The sequence below is a fragment of the Malus sylvestris genome, chromosome 8 (genome assembly GCF_916048215.2).
Source record: "Malus sylvestris chromosome 8, drMalSylv7.2, whole genome shotgun sequence".
NCBI classification, from domain to species: domain Eukaryota; kingdom Viridiplantae; phylum Streptophyta; class Magnoliopsida; order Rosales; family Rosaceae; genus Malus; species Malus sylvestris.
Window position 1 is genome coordinate 9,415,922 of NC_062267.1, and position 19,162 is coordinate 9,435,083.

At 39.6% G+C, this 19,162-nt stretch overlaps 1 protein-coding gene across 3 annotated transcripts; it reads left to right on the forward strand.

Moving 5' to 3' along the window:
• The first annotated feature begins 15,002 nt into the window (after positions 1 to 15,002).
• On the forward strand, positions 15,003 to 17,595 carry LOC126631672 (probable transcriptional regulatory protein At2g25830). 3 transcript variants are annotated; one of them, XM_050301792.1, is made up of 7 exons: positions 15,003 to 15,202; positions 15,286 to 15,449; positions 15,588 to 15,649; positions 15,887 to 16,043; positions 16,175 to 16,449; positions 16,904 to 17,024; positions 17,185 to 17,595. In XM_050301792.1, exons 1-7 carry the CDS (start codon positions 15,100 to 15,102, stop codon positions 17,275 to 17,277), a joined length of 975 nt encoding a protein of 324 aa, XP_050157749.1. In that variant the 5' UTR covers positions 15,003 to 15,099; the 3' UTR covers positions 17,278 to 17,595. The 3 variants fall into 3 exon arrangements, with proteins under 3 accessions (XP_050157749.1, XP_050157750.1, XP_050157751.1); XM_050301793.1 differs by having other exon boundaries at positions 15,004 to 15,196; XM_050301794.1 differs by having other exon boundaries at positions 15,056 to 15,202; positions 15,305 to 15,449.
• The last annotated feature ends 1,567 nt before the right edge of the window (positions 17,596 to 19,162 follow it).

Genomic DNA, 19,162 nt, shown 5'->3' on the forward strand with positions numbered 1-19,162 from the left:
TAATTGAGTAAACTATTGCTTTTTGCGATCAATATACTCATGGGGAATAAACATTTTCTAAAACAATTGTTTAAATACTTCCCAGTCCTCAATTTCCTCTAAGGTCAACTGATAGGACTCTTGTCTCCACCAAGATGCAGGCTCCGAACCCAGAAACCAGGAGTCGTCTCGACCCACCTATCAGGAGGAAGATTCCCCTGACTTTGCATTACACGGAAAGTCTTCTCAATATGATTGATCCATTTCTCTGCTCTTTCATGTCCTTCATTCCCCATAAAATGATTTAGCTTCAAGTTATACATAGTCTCAAGAGGTGTCTTTTGGGGAGGACGAAACGAAGACTGAATGGTATTAACAATAGCTTCCCATAACTGAGCTATATCGGGGAAATTAGGCTCAATAGAAGGACGTGGATCTTTATGAGGCGGCATAGTTCTAACAGAATACATCAAAATAATTAGAAATTCTCAAGATATGCAGGACTGCAAACCTAATGCTCTGATACCAAACTGACATACCTCGACCTAGATTGAGGCATGCTGGCCGTCACGTAAGGGTGACGTAGCCATGTGCACAATGCAGAAGCAATAGAGATATAAGGAATTACGAACAAACAAAAACCAAATCAACTAGAGTACTAGATAAGATAAGGTGCAAGTGCGAGATTAAGTGTGAGATACACAACCAGAGCATAATATCCTAGATGTAGTCAAGCAGGACAAGTACTAATTATACAATACCTGAGGGTGATCTTACATGGTGATATTCTGTCAAAACCCCCCGGCAGAATCCTCGTGATCCACCAAAGCACTTCTACTTAAAACTTGGAGGGGTGTAAAACAGAAAGTGTGAGTGGGCAAAAACAAAGCTTTTCAAAATCATTTTATTTCTCAAAAGTTCTAACTCTTCGTCGTAAAACCTGTATAATTTTCCCAGAAAAATAGAATATATACATATCTCAAAACCATGCTCAGAAAACGATATTCATAAGTATGCCATGCCAAAGTATCTCAATGCAATGCTATAGATAAACTAGGAAAAATATATAAATATCAAATATCACATCAGCCAAATCTATCTAACTTAAACTGCAATGCTGAGTATATAGCTTATAACCAATCTGTTTGTACCATACTTGACCAATCCCGAAACTACCGAGCACTGGTCAACGTTATACCGTCAAGGACCCAGAAGAGTTTCCCTCAAACTAGAAGGCCAATCACAGTGCGGCATGTGTCAACATCAGAAGCCAATCACAACACGACATGTGTCAATGTCAGAACAAAGCTAAAAACTCTCTTCTATAAAAGGAGATCATTCTCCCACAATATTTCTTAATGTCATTTGTACTAAATCATTCACTAGTACTTACTAAAGGAGAGCTTAAACCTATGTATTTGTGTAAACCCTTCATAATTAATGAGAACTCCTCTACTCCGTGGACGTATCCAATCTGGGTGAACCATGTACATCTTGTGTGTGCTTCCCTGTCTTTATCCATTTACATACTTATCCATAATAGTGACTGGAGCAATCTAGCGAAGGTCACAAACTTAACACTTTCCGTTGTACCAAAGTCCTCACTGATTTTGTGCATCAACATTTGGCGCTGTCTGTGGGAAACGCATTTATTCCTACTCTCTTCAGCTTTGTCAAGCTGGTTTCCACCATTCGTACACTCTCTTTTGACTAGGCATCCCTCTTCAACATGGGAAGCGAAGGAAGCCACAACACGCAAAACGACACCCTTCTCGCACCTAGTGCGAAGCAACGAAAGAAGGAAAAAAAAAACTCGTTCTTCAAGCTAAAGTCGATGAGCTGGATGCTTAGAACAACAAGATATCAATAAAGAATGAGATCATTCAAGAACAATATGAGAAGCTCTTCAAAACGCTCCACAAAACTAGGCATACTCAAACACGCGAGTTTGTTGCCCCTGTGGACATCAACCAGCATCTGGGTGCCCCCCAACACGGAGGGTCACCTTCATTTGACATGGGTATCCCTGATGAGGAGGGAGCTAATTATCAAAACATTGATCAACATGAGACTTCTCTCAACCCAGCTGCTTAGACCCGAAGCAGGAGAAGTGGAGGAAGACACCTAATTGCAGAAAGGCTAGAAGAATCGAAAGCCGTTTATCGTGATTACCGAGACTTACTAAAGCAACGTCGAGAGAATCCCCTCCACATAAGCTCTAAGATCAGTGACCTAAGGGTTTCTGAAAGACTTGGTCCCCTTCCACGACCCAGGCCAGCTGCCAATCTAGGGAAGGAACAACAGGTCCCAGAGGAACATGAAGGTATAAGGGACTCGGGGGTATTCTAACATACTCGCTCTAGAAGTCAGTACGGCGAGTCCAAGGAAAAACCACACGTTCTTGCTTAAACTTTCCTACTTCCAAAAGGCGATGGAGACTTACGGAAGAAAATTCTAGTGGTACATGACTACACTCAAGACCTCTTTATTCTACAGCTCCTTAAGGAAGTAAACAAGTTGAAGGTCGAACGTCAGGCCGAGATACCTGACTGGAACCAACTCAGGCCTAGCCCTTTCACAAGGAGGATCATCAACACCCCTCTTCAAGAGAAAACAAAACAAAAGCTTGGTTTACAACTCTATACTAGAAGGGATGGCCCGATTGAACACCTTAATCTCTTTGAGTCCACCATGGCATATTGGATGCACACCTACGAAGAGCGATGTCTTCTCTTCCCTTCCACACTCTCTGGCGGAGCTCTAAACTGGTATTGTCGTCTTCCGCCTGAGACAGTAGATTCATTTGAGGAACTAAGGAAACTGTTTGTCTTTCAACACATCTTCCAGACCGATCGCTTACATTCTACAAATGACTTGTACACTATTCGCCAGAAACCGGACGAGTCATTACGAGAGTATACTGGTCGCTTCAGCCATGAGTATTCTCGCTGCGTAGAGGCAGATGACAAAACCGCCCTCAAAGCCTTCACGGCAGGCCTCCGTGATTGTTTCTTCAAGTACATGATCAATGCCAACACTTGGAAACTTACTCTGAGGTAATGGCACATGCTTATAACCACGCCTCCGCCGAAGCAAGGACATACCAAGGGAATCCTCATATGGTTAACCCCTATCAACAAGTGGGAAGTGGAAGTCAAGTTCTACCAAGTGAGGAGATTTTGGCCATTCATACAACCATTGCATCATCTCCCGCCTCATTTAGCTACTCGCTAAGTCACCAAACGTATTTGTCTCTTGGTAAGAGGAAGAATTTTTACTCTCAGGAAGCCTATTACAACAAGAGGGATAAAAGTTCGTATCAAGACAAGCAGGGCTGAACATACCGTCAACTATTATGACTATGGAGCCAAGCCTCATTCTTTCAAAGTGGAGGACTAAGTACTGAAGAAAATGCTATTATGAGAAGGCATACACATTACAAATGTTTTGACTCTCAACCGTTTGAGATCTTTTGTCACACAAGCCATTCAGCAAATATTTAAAGAAGAGGGAATTCAGACAACTTCTTCTGAGTCTTTTACATTCCTAGCACTGGAACACTTGGTCTACACTAACCTACCCCTACACTCCAACTCAGAGCTTCAACATGCGTACTTTGACACAAAGTATGTGATACTAAGAGTTACAACCAACATGGTTCACATATCGAAAACATAGATCCCTTCATGCATAGCAAAACATTCATAAGCATCAATCATGTCAATCAACATAAACATCATACATTCCAACACATTCATACATAAACATCATACATTCCAACACATCCATACATAAGCCAACTGTGCTTCGAAATGGTTCAACATACTTTGTGTCATTCGACACTTGCTACAATGTCCCTCGACACCTTGTCCGTATTCTAACCAACTAGGTGATGAATGTGAAGAAGGAATTCATCTTCATGCCACTAACCAAGTGATGAAATGTACACCCCGTACTCTAATATCATTTGGTAACTTGCCACTCATATAGCCAACCAGGTGAAGAAGGAACTTATCTTCATGTCACCAACCAGGTGATGAAATGTACATCCCGTACTCTAATATCATTTGCCAACTTGCCATTCATGCCACTAACCAAGTGAAGAAGGCACTCATCTTCGTGCCACCAACCAGGTGATGAAATGCATAACCCTTAAGCTTTACAACTCAACTAGAGCCTAACAAGAGTTATAGTCACCAACAAAGTTTTATTGCAAGCCAACAATGACTTCAGTGCATGGTATACGAAGATCAAGCTCTTCAGCCTTCTTACAACTGCTTCAGACATTTCTCATCTGTAACAATGCAAACACTACAACTCGTAGAAAGCTTCATACACTTTTGATCAAGACTGTTCGAAACAAATTCAATTTATATGGTTCATCCAAACCTTCAACTACTACAAGGTGTGGCTTGCATCCCAATCTCTTACTCAACAGTGTGGAAGCAAAATTTGTATATGTTATATCTCCCATATTTTCAAATTTCTAGTTTTCAAATTCAACAAAGCTTTATCAATGGAGGACAACTACAAATTCTCAAAAGCTTCACATACTCTTGATTAAGATAGTGTGAAACAAAACCAATTTATGGTGGAAAACAAAAGCTGCATCAATGGAAGACAACCACAAATTCTCAAAAGCTTCACACATTCTTGATCAAGATAGTGTGAAGCAAAATCAATTTATGGTGCCAACAAAAGCTTCACCTACAAAGCTTCAACACAAAAGCTTCACCTACAAGCTTCAAAGCTTCAACTCCAAAGCTTCACCTACAAAAGCTTCAACTTCAAAGCTTCACCTACAAAGCTTCAACACAAAAGCTTCACCTACAAAGCTTTAACACAAAAGCTTTACCTACAAGCTTCAAAGCTTCAACTCCAAAGCTTCACCTACAAAAGCTTCAACTTCAAAGCTTCACCTACAAAGCTTCACCATAAAAGCTTCACAACAAAAGCTTCACCAACAAAAGCTTCAACAAATGGAGGGCAACTACAATTCTCAAAAGCTTCACACACTCTTGATCAAGATAGTGTGAAACAAAATGAATTCATGGTACCCAACAAAGCTTCACCAACAAAAGCTTCAACAAATGGAGGGCAACTACAATTCTCAAAAGCTTCACACACTTTTGATCAAGATAGTGTGAAGCAAAATCAATTCATGGTACCCAACAAAGCTTCAACCTCAAAACTTCACCTACAAAGCTCCAACACAAAAGCTTCACCAACAAAAGCTTCAACAAATGGAGGGCAACTACAAATGCCAAAAGCTTCACACACTCTTGATCAAGATAGTGTGAAGCAAAATCAATTTATGGTGTCAACAATGCTTCACCTACAAAGCTTCAACATCAAAGCTTCACCTATAAAGCTTCAACTCCAAAGCTTCACTTACAAAAGCTTCAACACCAAAGCTTCACCTACAAAAGCTTCAACACTAAAGCTTCACCTACAAAAGCTTCACCAACAAAGCTTCAACTCCAAATCTTCACCTACAAAAGCTTCAACACCAAAGCTTCACCTACAAAAGCTTCACCAACAAAGCTTCAACTCCAAAGCTTCACCTACAAAAGCTTTAACACCAAAGTTTCACCTACAAAAGCTTCACCAACAAAGCTTCAATTCCAAAGCTTCATCTACAAAAGTTTCAACACCAAAGCTTCACCTACAAAAGCTTCAACACCAAAGCTTCACCTACAATGCTTCAACACCAAAGCTTCACCTACAAAGCTTCAACATCAAAGCTTCACCAACAAAGCTTCAACTCCAAAGCTTTACTTACAAAAGCTTCAACTTCAAAAGCTTCACCTACAAAACTTCAACAACAAAGCTTCACCACCAATATATATATATATATATATATATATTTTTTTTTTTTCGAAAATTCGAAAAAATAAATAAAAAATTCGAAAAAATAAATAAAAAATTCGAAAAAAAATAAAAAATTCAAAAAAAAAGGAGAGCCTAGACCTCCCATTCTTTGAGCTTAACAACTTTCATAACAAATATATATGAAAGATGAATTTTGAGCTACCACTTAGAAAGGAAAATGGTGAAGTTTTGTTACTTTGGAAACTTGGTTACTAGCAAGACACCTAATTCGTCAACTCCCTCGACTAGAGACTTTGGGGACTGCTACCATATGCTATTACACCTCGGTACTTGGAAGGTTCACGACTACTCAGTGACTTGGATCTTTCAAGTCTCTAACCGAGAAGTTTTCCTCACTCGGGAAATTAAAGGAGCACTACCTCAACCTACATGCTTCACTCACAAAGCTTCAACAAAAGAAAAAATTCAAAGAACTTAGTGAAGAAAGCTTTGGTGTATTTAACACAATACGTTGAAATGAAGCAAAACTTATTTATTGATATCTCCGATAAGTTACAAATATGTACATATACATGAATCATAATAAACAAACAAGAGGGAGCCTTCACAAAAGTTGCTCAGGAGAAGTTTTAATAGTCGGCAGAGTCCCAGAAAAAGAAGGCATCGGAGGGTGATTATTCGGAGCCTTAGTATTGGACAGAATCCCAGAAGGAAAAGGCACTGGAGGTTGATCATTTGGAGCTTCATTACGCGGTACAGCCCCAGAAAACGAAGGCAATAAATGCCTTTGGAATAAACCTACAAACATCTGATGATCAAGTAAAATCTGACCATCAGATTCCTGTAGCTGGTCAAGCTTCCCCTTCATGTTTGTAGCATAGTCATGTGCGAGCCTGTGTAACTGTTTATTCTCATGCTTGAGCCTTCTAATCTCCTGTTTGAGACTTATCACTTTAGCCACCAATGATTCAACTTGGCGGGTTCAAGCAAATAGGCGTTGGACTATATTAGACACAGAACCTGCACACTGAACACTGAGAGCCAGATAATCCTTAACAGCTAACTCATTAAACCGTTTGGAAAGTAGTCTGTTATCTTTGGAAGTGAGAATGTTCCTGGCCACCACTGCAGCGGTCATATCATTCTTCATCATAGAGTCCCTAACAATAAAAGGACCAGTAGGAGATAAGAAAGATGGGTGCCATATGTTGTCTTGAGGAGGCATGACTTCCTCTTCACCAAAGTTCAAGTCAAAACGACGGTCGGATGGGCCAGACATTTTCAGAAATGAGGTCCAATAAATCTCTGAAGTACAAAAATAAGGGGAAAATTCCTACAAGTAATAACTCTCTGAACGTACTTCTTGCACACAATTGGTGCCCCTATAAAAGAAATGGCAGTAGGGCCGTTTGTTCAAAAATCGAAGAGGCACAATTCTCCAGATTTCGAGAAGCAGATTTTCCTGAGTAAAATATGTCGACAATCTACACACGTAACATCAGCTCCTAGGGTACAAAGATCACTTTACCAAAGATCTCTGACAAAGTTTAAACACATAAATTTTGAAGGTCTAGCTACCCTCTCATTACCCATAAGAATAAAGGAACATCACCACTACTTGACAACTGGAAAGTCCCTATGTGTGTCAGCCTTTGTGCTCCGTGGCAAGGCAGACTAGCAAAAATGTCTAACCTTTACTCACATCGAGAAAACATTCCCAACAGGATTACTTGCTCAAAAATCAAAGAGGCACCGTTCTTCGAATCTCGAGAGTCAGACTCCCACCAGGATTGCTTTCTCAAAAATTGAAGAGGCACCGCTCCTCGAACCTCAAGAGCCAGACTCTAACCAGGATTGTTTTCTAAAAAATCGAAAAGGCACCGCCATCTAAATCTCGAAAGCCAGACCCACAACAGGATTGCTTTCTCAAAAATCGAAGAAGCACCGCTCTCTAAATCTCGAGAGCCAGATGCCCAATAGGATTGCTTGTTTAAAAATCGAAGAGGCAACGCTTTCCGAATCTCGAGAGCCAGATCCCCAACAGGATTGCTTGTTTGAAAACCAAAGAGGCATCGTTCTCTGAACTTCGAGAGCCAAATTTCCTTGGATAAAATTTGTTTGCAATCTTCACACACAGCATCAGCTTTCTAGATACCACAGACCACTGTTTCAAAGTGCTCTAACAAAGTTAAAACACGTGAATCTTGCAGCTCCCACGACATTGCTATGACCGAGAAGGGTAAAGGAACATTGTTACTACTCGCTGTTGGGACAATTCCTATATATGTCGACCTCCATCAGCCACAGCCAAGCAGACCTGCAAAGAAAAAAAATGCTCAACTTTTCTTCACATCCGATAGGCATTCTCAATAGAGTCTCTCGAAATACTCAGTTTCTTTTCTCCTTGATAATACCTCTGCAAACAAGCCACACAAGAGCAAGAGTATCTCATATCATCAGGGTTAAAAGCAAGAGTATCCCATATCATGCTTTTTCCCTGTCTTTTTCTTTGCCCTTGCTCTTACTTGGAAGATAAGGAGAAAGAAAGCAATCAGTCGAAACCTGAAATCAAACTTCCAATCTGGAACTGATTGCCCGAAACCTTTGCCTGGTTGCTCACCTAGCATTGCTCTCGAGTACTCATCCTCAACTGTTGTCAAGGTCGTGAATTCTTTCAGCAAATACCTTAGAACAGTTGATACAATATTGGCTCTTTACATTGAAGCTGCCAAGCATCGATGAGTCGCTGAGAAGTAGTACTCTGAAGGACCATTCAAATGTAAAGGTTGCGCACCACTTCTGCGATGCAAAGGATTGAAGTAGAATGTTCAACGATGAGCTGGAACAGATCATTATAGCACGACGCCCCCTGCAGAACCACATAATCCAGACAGAGGAGTCTAAGTCAAATCCAAGCTCGACATCATTGCCCTATTCGAATAGCTCGAGAAGCTTCAACAACTTTTCACTGACACCGTCGCCAAAGAGCAAAGCTTCACCATGCCACATCCACTACTTTATCAATAGCAAATGTATCTCATATCATCAGGGTCGAATGTACTCTAGATTTGATGGACTTGTTTTGACCCTTAAATTCTTAAGTCGGCCTTATACTCTAGAGGAAACCAGAAAACCCTCCAGCCTAGTTCAAGAATAAGCTTGTGGAAAGTTACTTCTCTAAAAGAAAAAGTATCTCATATTATCTCTTCTCATTTTTCTTCTCTTTATCCTCCTTACTGCCTGCAAGATAGGGAGAATGAGAACAATCAGCCGGAACTCGAAATCAAACTTTTGATCTGGGACTAATTGCTTGGAACTCTGATTGCTTACCTTGTCTATCACCTCTTTCGGCAGATCTCCTAGCTCAGCGACTTGGGGGACTCCTACTATATGGTTTGTATCGCGCTTAACCAAGCCTGAAACTACAAGTAAGTTTCAAGTGAAATTGATACATTACCTTGTGCATCTCCACCTGTTAAAGATACCACCCCTGGATGGAGGAAAAGTACTTCCAGAGAAGATGCCACACCTACCTATGAGACAGATAAGGCAAGTGAAAACGATACCACACTTTGGTACTTAGAAGTTTTGTGATTACTCAGCAGCTTAGATCTTGCAAGTCTTCAACCGAGGAGCTTCCCTTACTCGGGAACTTAAGGGAGCACTGTTTGTACCATACTTGACCAATCCCGAAACTACCGAGCACTGGTCAACGTTATACCGTCGAGGACCCAAAAGAGTTTCCTTCCAACCAAGAGGCCAATCACAACGCGACACGTGTCGACATCAGAAGCCAATCACAGCGTCAACATCAGAAGCCAATCACAACACAACATGTGTCAATGTCAGAATAAAGCTAGAAACTCTCTTCTATAAAAGGAGATCATTCTCCCACAATATTTCCTAATGTCATTTGTACTAAATCATTCACTAGTACTTACTAAAGGAGAGCTTGAACCTATGTACTTGTGTAAACCCTTCACAATTAATGAGAACTCCTCTACTCCGTGGACATAGCCAATCTGGGTGAACCACATACATCTTGTGTTTGCTTCCCTATCTCTCTCCATTTACATACTTATCCACACTAGTGACCGGAGCAATCTAGCGAATATCACAAACTTAACACTTTCTGTTGTACCAAATTCAGCACTGATTTTGTGCATCAACACAATCTCAATCATATCAAATCAAATCCTGCACACGAGTCAGAAACACCTTAAGTGGCCTGTACGACAAGACTAGGTGTAAAGTAAATATGCTCTAGTGCTACGATCATGTGAAGGTTGTGCGAATGATCGCGGGTCACCTATGAGTCGAAACCACCTAAAGTGGTTTGTACGACAAGCCTGTGCACCTAACTTGGATCCAAGGTGAGCATATGGTGCGGGAGGTGAACAACACGTGAAGGACTGTGCCCTAACTTTGGGTGGGAGCACTAACATCGAGGTGCAGGTTTATGAGTTCTCAATACATCACAACATATCTCACATAACCGAAACAATCACATACCTTTGATTTATGAACTTACCTGGCACTTACCTGTGCGTCCGCAGCACCAATCATGAATGTATGCAACTACTAATGCATAATTAAAATAGATAGATACTTGCACGGCATTTTCAAAACATATATTCATTTAAACATATTTTCTGGGAAAAATCTCAAGTATATAGGTATATACGGAAAACCAAAAGCCCACTCACTGGTATGTCAAAGGGTCGTAGCCCCCGAGCCTTGATTGATGGCGCTCGTCCTTAGGATAGGTCTCACCTATATGCGAAATAACTGAATAAACGTTATTTAAAGCACATCACAAAATTAGGTAATAACTTTTCATACAATACTCAAATGGGGTATTTGAATATACCACCATGATTTACTCAGCCTTAGGAACATCCCCATATTTTTAGAAAAAATTTTCGACGTCCCACGCGCCAGCCAAGGCACGGCCCGAAGCGCCCCCACGCATGGCCAACCCTGACGGAATCCTTAACCGCCGTTAGGGAATATTCTGCTAAAAATTAGAATATTCCGTTAAAACTAACCTGACGCCGTTAGCTGCCGTTAGGAATATTCCGTCAATATCGATGTAATATTCTCCTTTCTTCTCCAGCGAATCGCCGGTCGCTGTCGCCGTTGCCGGAAACTGGAAATTCGAAAAACCTTAATATCTTCTTCATTTCTCAACCAAATTTCACGAATTTTATACCAAAATGAAGCTTAAGACAAGTAGAAACAATCCTTACCAGTTTTAGGACATAAAACTCATGGGATCTCACCGGAAAATCCCTCGATAATCCGGCTAAACCTGCAACTCGTCGAAACTCAACTTCCCGACGTCCAAATCACTTCATTTTTCTTCTTCGAGCCTCATGAAGATGATCTAAAGCTTCCTATAACCTTAGAATCTTCCAAAAACTCCACATTTACGTGTGCATAAACAGTACCTCGAATCTGGGTTTCTGGTTCTTGGGTATTCTGACGGCTTCGTGTCCTAAAAATGGTACCACTCGACTCCTAAGCTTGTAAGGAGTCCAAAGACACCAACCAAAACCTCGATCTGGGACTGGTTGAAGGGTTTTGAGGTTGACCATACGGTTTGTACGGAAATGGAAGGAAATCCGAGAGAGAGAGAGAAAGGGTCAACGTGATTAGATGAGGGTAAGTGTGTGTGGTCCAAATTGGGTCACCAACCAAAACAAATAAAACTTTAAAATTTGATTGGGTCCAAATAGTTAGGAAATGAACTTAATTGGTCCAAAACCTTAGCCCATCTACACACACCATTACCAAATGCTCAAGGGCAATTTCATCAATTCACGCTATCGATAAAAATAATTTGGGACGAGCTGTCACAATTATGGGTACAAATAAAAGTTCAAAAAAATATAAGTACAAATAAAAGTTTGAAAAATGTGGACACAAAAAGAAATTAATATATGGTTACAAACTAAAACTGAATAGAAAATTGGCACAATTTAAAAAAAGGGTTGCAAATTAAAAATAAAAATATATGATACAAAATTTAGAAATGTAACATTTCTAACACTAAATGAATAATTTAGAAATAATTTATATCAAATGTATCAAATGTAACAAAATATATCAAATGTAACATTTCTAACATTAAATGAATAATTTAGAAATAAAATTTAATTATCTTGATATGTAAAATATTTTATTTTTGAAATAATTAATTATGTTTATTAAAACCAAGAGACCTTGATTAAAATTTGAAAATAAATAAGATTTCAATCAATGGAGTTGAAAAAAGAGGGATGAAAACCTAATTTCTCATTTTCTTAAATTTTGGCATGTTGGACGAGACAAAACTTTTCAATTTTTAATAAAATTAATAAAAAGTAACGCAATTATCTACTTATCTTTAAATTGCAACAGCTAATAAACTTCAAAAGTTAAATCGCGACAGTTTAAATTACATATTCCAAAACTTTCTCTAAACTAGAGGGACAAGAATCATATAATTGATCGTAAATATTAATAAAGTTGGATTACAACGACAGTTGGTCAACTAATTTATAAGAACATTAGTGAGTGGTTAGTACACGACAACATGCCCACACATGGTTTTCAGAATGCTTACAAGTTCTAATCATAAGTGACTACTAATATTAATCCAAGAATAATTGTCTTAATTAGGTATGGATTTACAAATACTTAATTCGAATATGACTCTTTGAAGCTATAGCTAGTTTGATATTAAACTCGCCGTTGGAGAAATGCAAACTCAAATACAACATGTATGAAAAAAGAAATTTTGATGACCCTTTTCATGTATCATTTTATTGGCTAGCGAGTCCACCTGCTGTTGATATGATTTCAAAGGGGATACATTAAAATAATCATTCTTTTGGCAAGGATGAGCGTTTTATTCTTATTCGTTCGTATTTATTATGATCCCTAAATTAGATAGTATACTATAAATTTTATGCAATAATATTATAAGCGAAGGATTTGAGTTAAGTCAGTTATTATTAGTTATCGAATACGTCACTCATAAGAATATGGACGATGAGAGAATTAAGAATACCCATCCAAAAGACTAATCCAATCCATAATGATGTGCTGGAAAATAGAACATTTTTGTTCCCTAACCAACCCTCAAGAGAAGCAAATACAACAGGTACATTGATTAGTAAAATTAATGAAGTAGCAATTAATGCACAAAAAAGCCAATTGGAAAGTAATAGTCATGTTTCTAATCCTCCAATCTGCCAACAAAAGTAGAGCAGTATTTCCGGTCCTGTTTCTCTCAGAGTGAGAGTTTTCTCTCATTCTGAGAGTCTTTCTCACCTTCTGGTGTGAGTCTTCAAAAATCACGAAAACCCGGTGGCACCGACCCTAGCTAGGGGTGGGCATAAAAACTACAAAACCACATCGAACCGTATGAAAAAAAAATCGAAAAAAACTATGTTGACCGAAAAAGTCAACTTTGAGTCAAAAACCGAATCGGACCGTTCAAACCGGTTTTGGTTTCGGTTTCAAATGAACAAGAACCGGCCGCAACCAAACCGAACAGTTTATTAATAATAAATAAATAAATTATATATATACACACATGTCATTGTATAATAGGTTGAAAAATTAGTTTCACCAAGTTGTAAAGCAATGGATCCCATCTCAATTAGGGCTCACTCACCTCACTCACAACCTCATATCCCTATTCCCCCATTTTAGTTTCACACAGCTGGCCCCACTTGGTTGCACTTTTTTAGTTGTCGCTGCCATTTGGAAAAAAGGAATGTCTGCACTCTATTTTACATAAACCAATATTAGTGGCTACCTTAAATTGAAAATTCTCCCAAGAGGAGTGTCATTACTTTGGTTTAGTGTTCTATGAGTAGAGGAAAAGGGTGGTGCTGTGCATCTATTGCTATGTTGTCTTGTTGCTAGGATATGTGATCTCATGTCAGTTGAAGAGCATTTTGTTTCATCGCTTTTCCTAGGTTTTTTACATAAACTTTATGCCAATTTCTTGACAAAAGAACAAGAAAAAAAAATTATGTGGACTTCAAATTGATGCTGCTTGTGGATCAGTTTGAGGGACATTCCAAATGGAAATTAGGTAGTTATTCTTCTATTTGGCCAAACCCATTTGTGAAAACATACTGTACAATTCTTGAGGATTTGTGCCATAAATAATTTGAATGCATGATTTGGTGTTCAAATAATTTAGTATTCAGAACTGTAAACTGGCAGGAGCCGAATTGGAACCGGTGTAGACCGAACCGTACTGTTCTAGTAATAAATTTAAGCGGAACAGCACTAAACCAAACCGTTGATATTTTCCGGTTCCAGTTCCGATTCAAGTGTGGAACCGCACCGAACCGCACCATGCCCACCCCTAACCTTAGCCGTGGCTGGGGTCGATCGCCGTTTCCTCCTTTCTTTATTCCTTTCCTCTGTTTTTTGTTTCTACTACTCTCTCCCCCTGCTTTCAACCCAGATCTGTTCTATCCCTCTTTCCTAGTTGGTGTCCCTCTTCTTTGTTCATCTTTATTCCAATTTTCAGCCATGAATATCGTGGAGATCGTGTGTTGAGCTCTGGCGGTTTTACTGGCTCAGGTGTTTCCAACACCGCCACCTTCTCTGGCTTATCTGCCTCTGCCGGCAGCGTTGTTTGTGGGTTTCCATGAACTTCATCCCGATAGCTGGCTTCCGTTATGTTGTTGCTGGCTATTCGTTCCTTGTGGCTGTGCTCGTGTAGCAGATCAGGGTAGGATGCTGCGTCTAAAGATGAGATACTCAGATGGGGATGAGGAATTGGACAGATTGAGGTTGCTACGGCGAGGACGGTTGCGGTGGATGTTTATAGCTTTTGCAAAGTTGTCTGTGTGTTTGGTTTGCAATAGTTGGTTGGCTCTGTTGTACTTTGTTTTGTCTTGGCCCACTTTTTGCTTGTCCATGTATTAGTTTTGGGCCTTTGTTGTATGTTTGTTTGGTTTTGGTTTGTAATAAAAGTTGCACTTTGACCCAAAAAAAGAAAAAGAAAAAAGGAACCAACAAAAGTTTGTGATACCGTAGAGCATGTCAAATATGTACATTGAGGGAAAAAAAAAAAAACCTTGTTTCGTACTCAAAATCCAGGCTCACGTAGGTTTTGGGCCAGGTTCATTTGCACTGGTGGCGCCAAGGCCCAATAAAAAAGTGTAATGATCGTGAAGCTGCCCGCAGATTTTCACCCCACTTGGCACTTGGCCGTGGACACTTGACGGCGTCACGGACTCGCAGCTGACACAAATTCGAAGGCAGCGGCAAACAGTGATGGGGTCGTCTAGTACAATGAGAGCGTTAGGAGCAATTGTTCACAGAGTCAGCAATGGCGTCTCCTCCAAGTCCCCAAACTCCTTGGTTCTTCACTGTACATGTCATATATTCTTATCTTCTTCCTCTCTGTGAATTATGAATTTTGCTTTCGAGAGTGAATTTTTAGCTGACTTTTTTATTCAGGGAATGTTCTGCTGAGCAGAAAGTTATCGTATTCATCTGCAATTTCATCATTGCCGCCATGGGTTTCGACCCACATGCACGGCGGCGCTGCAGCGAGAAGAACCATATGGACCGTCGCTCCTCTTTGTATGGGCAGGCGTTCCAGCAAAATCGCCGGCCGAAAGGTCAGCTCTTTCGTTCTGCTTTGTAGGTTTTTATTTTCTTGCACGCCAAGTGTTTGATGAAATGCCCGTGTAATGTGTGTCAGGGTTTTGTGACTGTTTGTTGGGTTTGTTTTGAAAGTTGTGGAATTGGTAATGCAGGGGGCTCAAGATGCAAAGAAGGCAAAGCTATATAGCAGGATAGGGAAGGAAGTTGTGTCTGCGTAAGTTAGTCGCTCTGGCCTTCTTTGTATTTTGCTAGTGCTGATTTAGCATTGATTAAAGTCTAATCTTTGTATAAAGACAAATGTTAATCTCCTAGTCATAATCTTTGTATAAAGACAAATGTTAATCTCCTAGTCATACTTATTGAGAATTACACTAGTTTCATAGTTTCAACAATAGGGGGTATTTGGTATAGTGCAGTGCCGGTAACTTTTCGTTGTGCCTTAATGGTGCAGTGTAAAGAAAGGCGGTCCAAGTCCTATATCAAATATGGCCCTGGCAACTGTTTTGGAGAAAGCCAAGGAGCTTGATGTACCCAAGGAAATTGTGGAGCGCAACATTAAGAAAGCATCTGAGAAAGGACAAGAAGCTTACATTGAGAAAGTATACGAGGTCGGTATCAGTGTCATCTGCTAGATCTTCTTTGGTCCTGCTTAAAAGTTTTATGTTCAACATTAAGGATTATTTTATTGGATCGATACTTTTCTCATGTGACCTGATTTTATGGGTGCTACTATTGTCAGGTATATGGTTTTGGTGGAGCTTGTATGGTAGTCGAGGTCTTGACTGATAAAATAAACCGGTCTGTGGCAGCGGTTAGAGAGGTGGTGAAGGACTGTGGGGCGAAGATGGCTGACTCAGGATCTGTTTTGTTCAAATTCAGGCGTGCTCGGGTTGTAAACATAAAAGCTTCAGATGTTGATAAGGATCAGCTCCTTTCCATTGCTTTAGATGCTGGTGCTGAGGATGTTATAGAACCGCCAGTATATGAAGATGATACCGAAGATAGTTCAGAAAGGTAATTTTCCACTAGAGCTGCATTCCTTATGTAAATATATTTGTGTTGTAACTCTACTTTCTCTGGTTTTTTTAACTGATATATGATTTTGCTAAGTTAACATCATCCAATTGAGTTGTAATTGCCATTGTCCAAGGTATGAGTCTTCTTGACTCACTTTGCCTATGAGCTTACGTTTTCTGTGAAATGCAAGATCTTCACTTCTGGTCAACTTTCATGCTCATTAAATGGGAGCCTCGAGCCTATCCAGTAGTTGAACTCCATTCATACGTGTTATTGTAGGCACCTGGTTCAATCATTGGAATGTTGATATATGCATATTTTCGTGAACACACAGGGGCGTGCACGCACACACACACACACCCATCATTGTGAACTTTTCTCCTTTAGCTATACACAGTTCTTAACTTTATTTAGTTTTTTTTTTTTTTTTTTTTTTTTTTGTTTCTGGTAGTTATTTCAAAATCGTAAGCTCATCAGAGAACTACACAACAGTACTTTCAAAGCTACGTGAGGAAGGAGTAAGTTTTGAGACAGATAATGGTTCTGAGCTGCTTCCAATAAGCGCTATTGAGGTTTGTCTCTCCTGCATACATATGACTTTGATCTGTTACAGCCTTATAGCTGGGATTTCTTCTTCTTTTCACTATGCGAATTGTATACTTTCTCACAAACTGTCTTCATATTTACAAGTCCATTTTGAGCATTTGAGGTAAAACTACTGGTCTGTTGCAGGTAGATGACGAGGCTATGGATTTGAACAAGGAACTTATGTCCCAATTGCTTGAACTTGATGATGTTGATGCTGTGTATACGGACCAGAAGTGATCAAAATCTCTATCTTTAGTCATCATCTCAGCAATCGAATTGAGCTCTTGGCCTTACAATATTCTTCGATCTGGTTTGTCTTTGGTATCTAACTCAATTGAAGTATATCTGTCGAGATCACTTAAGGAGAAGTGATGGGTGCGGGGTCGTTACCTTACCTTTCTGTTCTCTAGGAAGAAAATTTTGTTGTACTGTATTTTCATACTTGGGAAGTTTGAGGAAGAAGAGCATATATTGAAATGTGCTTGTTATCGGAGAACAAATAAAAGAAATCCTTGAATAACAATAGTAATGTTGGGAAATGATTTCCGTTCTTCATTTTGTTTATGGGCCTTGATTCTTCTTACTCTATTCAATCTAATGGCCAGGAAAAAAAAGTCCATGGAAAGAAAAGAAGAGTGCGGAAATCACCTTCATAATATAGTGTTGGTAATGGAAAATGTGAATGGTGTGGCACTAAATTATACCTAGCATCTGGTTGTACATCTTTGCCGGTATATGACTGGAGGTATTGTAACCTAAACTTGTCGAGAATCGTTGTATCGACAATCAACATTGTGCTCACAAAAATCTACAGTAATCGTTGTCACCCTCCCGCCTTCATCTTCGTCTTCCTCTTCTTAAGCATCAATGAAATGAAATGGTATATACAGCAGGGCTTCCATGCACGCCACCTTCAAAACAATGAAATGAATATTACAAAGTTATTTATGGTATATGAGGGAAGCCATAATTAAATTTGGATCTTCTTCCAACATTGAAAAGAGAAATGTCACTTGGTCAAGAAAGGGACGTAAAATTTTGCCACCATTTCTGCACATGGCCTGCATAAACGCTTTCGACCGAGTGACATTTCATAGTGATCTGGCATATGAAGAGAGGGAATCCAATCCGCAGTACGTCCACCCCTACAATCGATCTGGCGTATCACCTTCCTTTAATTCAAACCCCCTAACAAGTCACTGTACTCAAGTTTCCCCAATGTGTCTTTTAAGTTTCGGTAATGCAAACAACACGGCCATCAACGAATTTACGGTGATGCACCAAAGACTAATAGATTGGCAAGCTCGAGGAGGTAGGATAGGATGTTATAGTGGTTTGGGACTTCAGAGAATCCATGATAACGTAGCTTTTTGGTTTTTATGGCCGTCCTGTAAGCCTCGGAATCGGTTTGGCAGTGAGGCCGCCTTCTGGAGTGGAGCTTAGCTAACAATGCATAGCCGTCGAAGAGGTGCCGGAAATTGTAGTCTTCAATGTGCCAAAGACCCTGACCATTTCCTTAGGTACGTCCCTCTCTGCATGTAATTAGTTATCCATTTTTTATTTCCCTATGCCGAAAGTATTTTGTGAATTTTTGAATAATTTATAGTAATCTATGTATACCGGCCAACTGATTTCAGTAGGAACTTACCCAAAATCAAAATACATGTTGCACTGGCTGCCCACGGAGGCAGTTTGGTACCAGAAAATAGAAATGCACTTATGGCTCGTTTACTAACTTTTTTTTTAATTTTTTTTATTTTCAGTTTTTAGTTTTTTTGATTTAGTATGAAAATTAAAAACTTTTTTTTTTTTTGTAACTATTTTCAGATTTCATTGGAAGCCAAAATTTGAAAACTTTAAAAATTTGCTTTCAGCTTTTGGCTTACAGTTTTTATTTTGGGTTAAGTACGTATAACTATTTTATATTTAGGGGTGATTCTAAATTGACTTATGTTACACCCCATTCCCGATTTTAAAAATAGTTTGGATTTAAAAAAAAAAATTTTTGGGTTTTAATGTGTGTGCTCGTGGGGCTCTCTTTCCATTTTGGTCTCCTTCCTGGCCCCCTTTCTTCTCTTTTCCTTTGGAACCATGAGTCCTCTCTCTCCCTTTCTCTGCAACT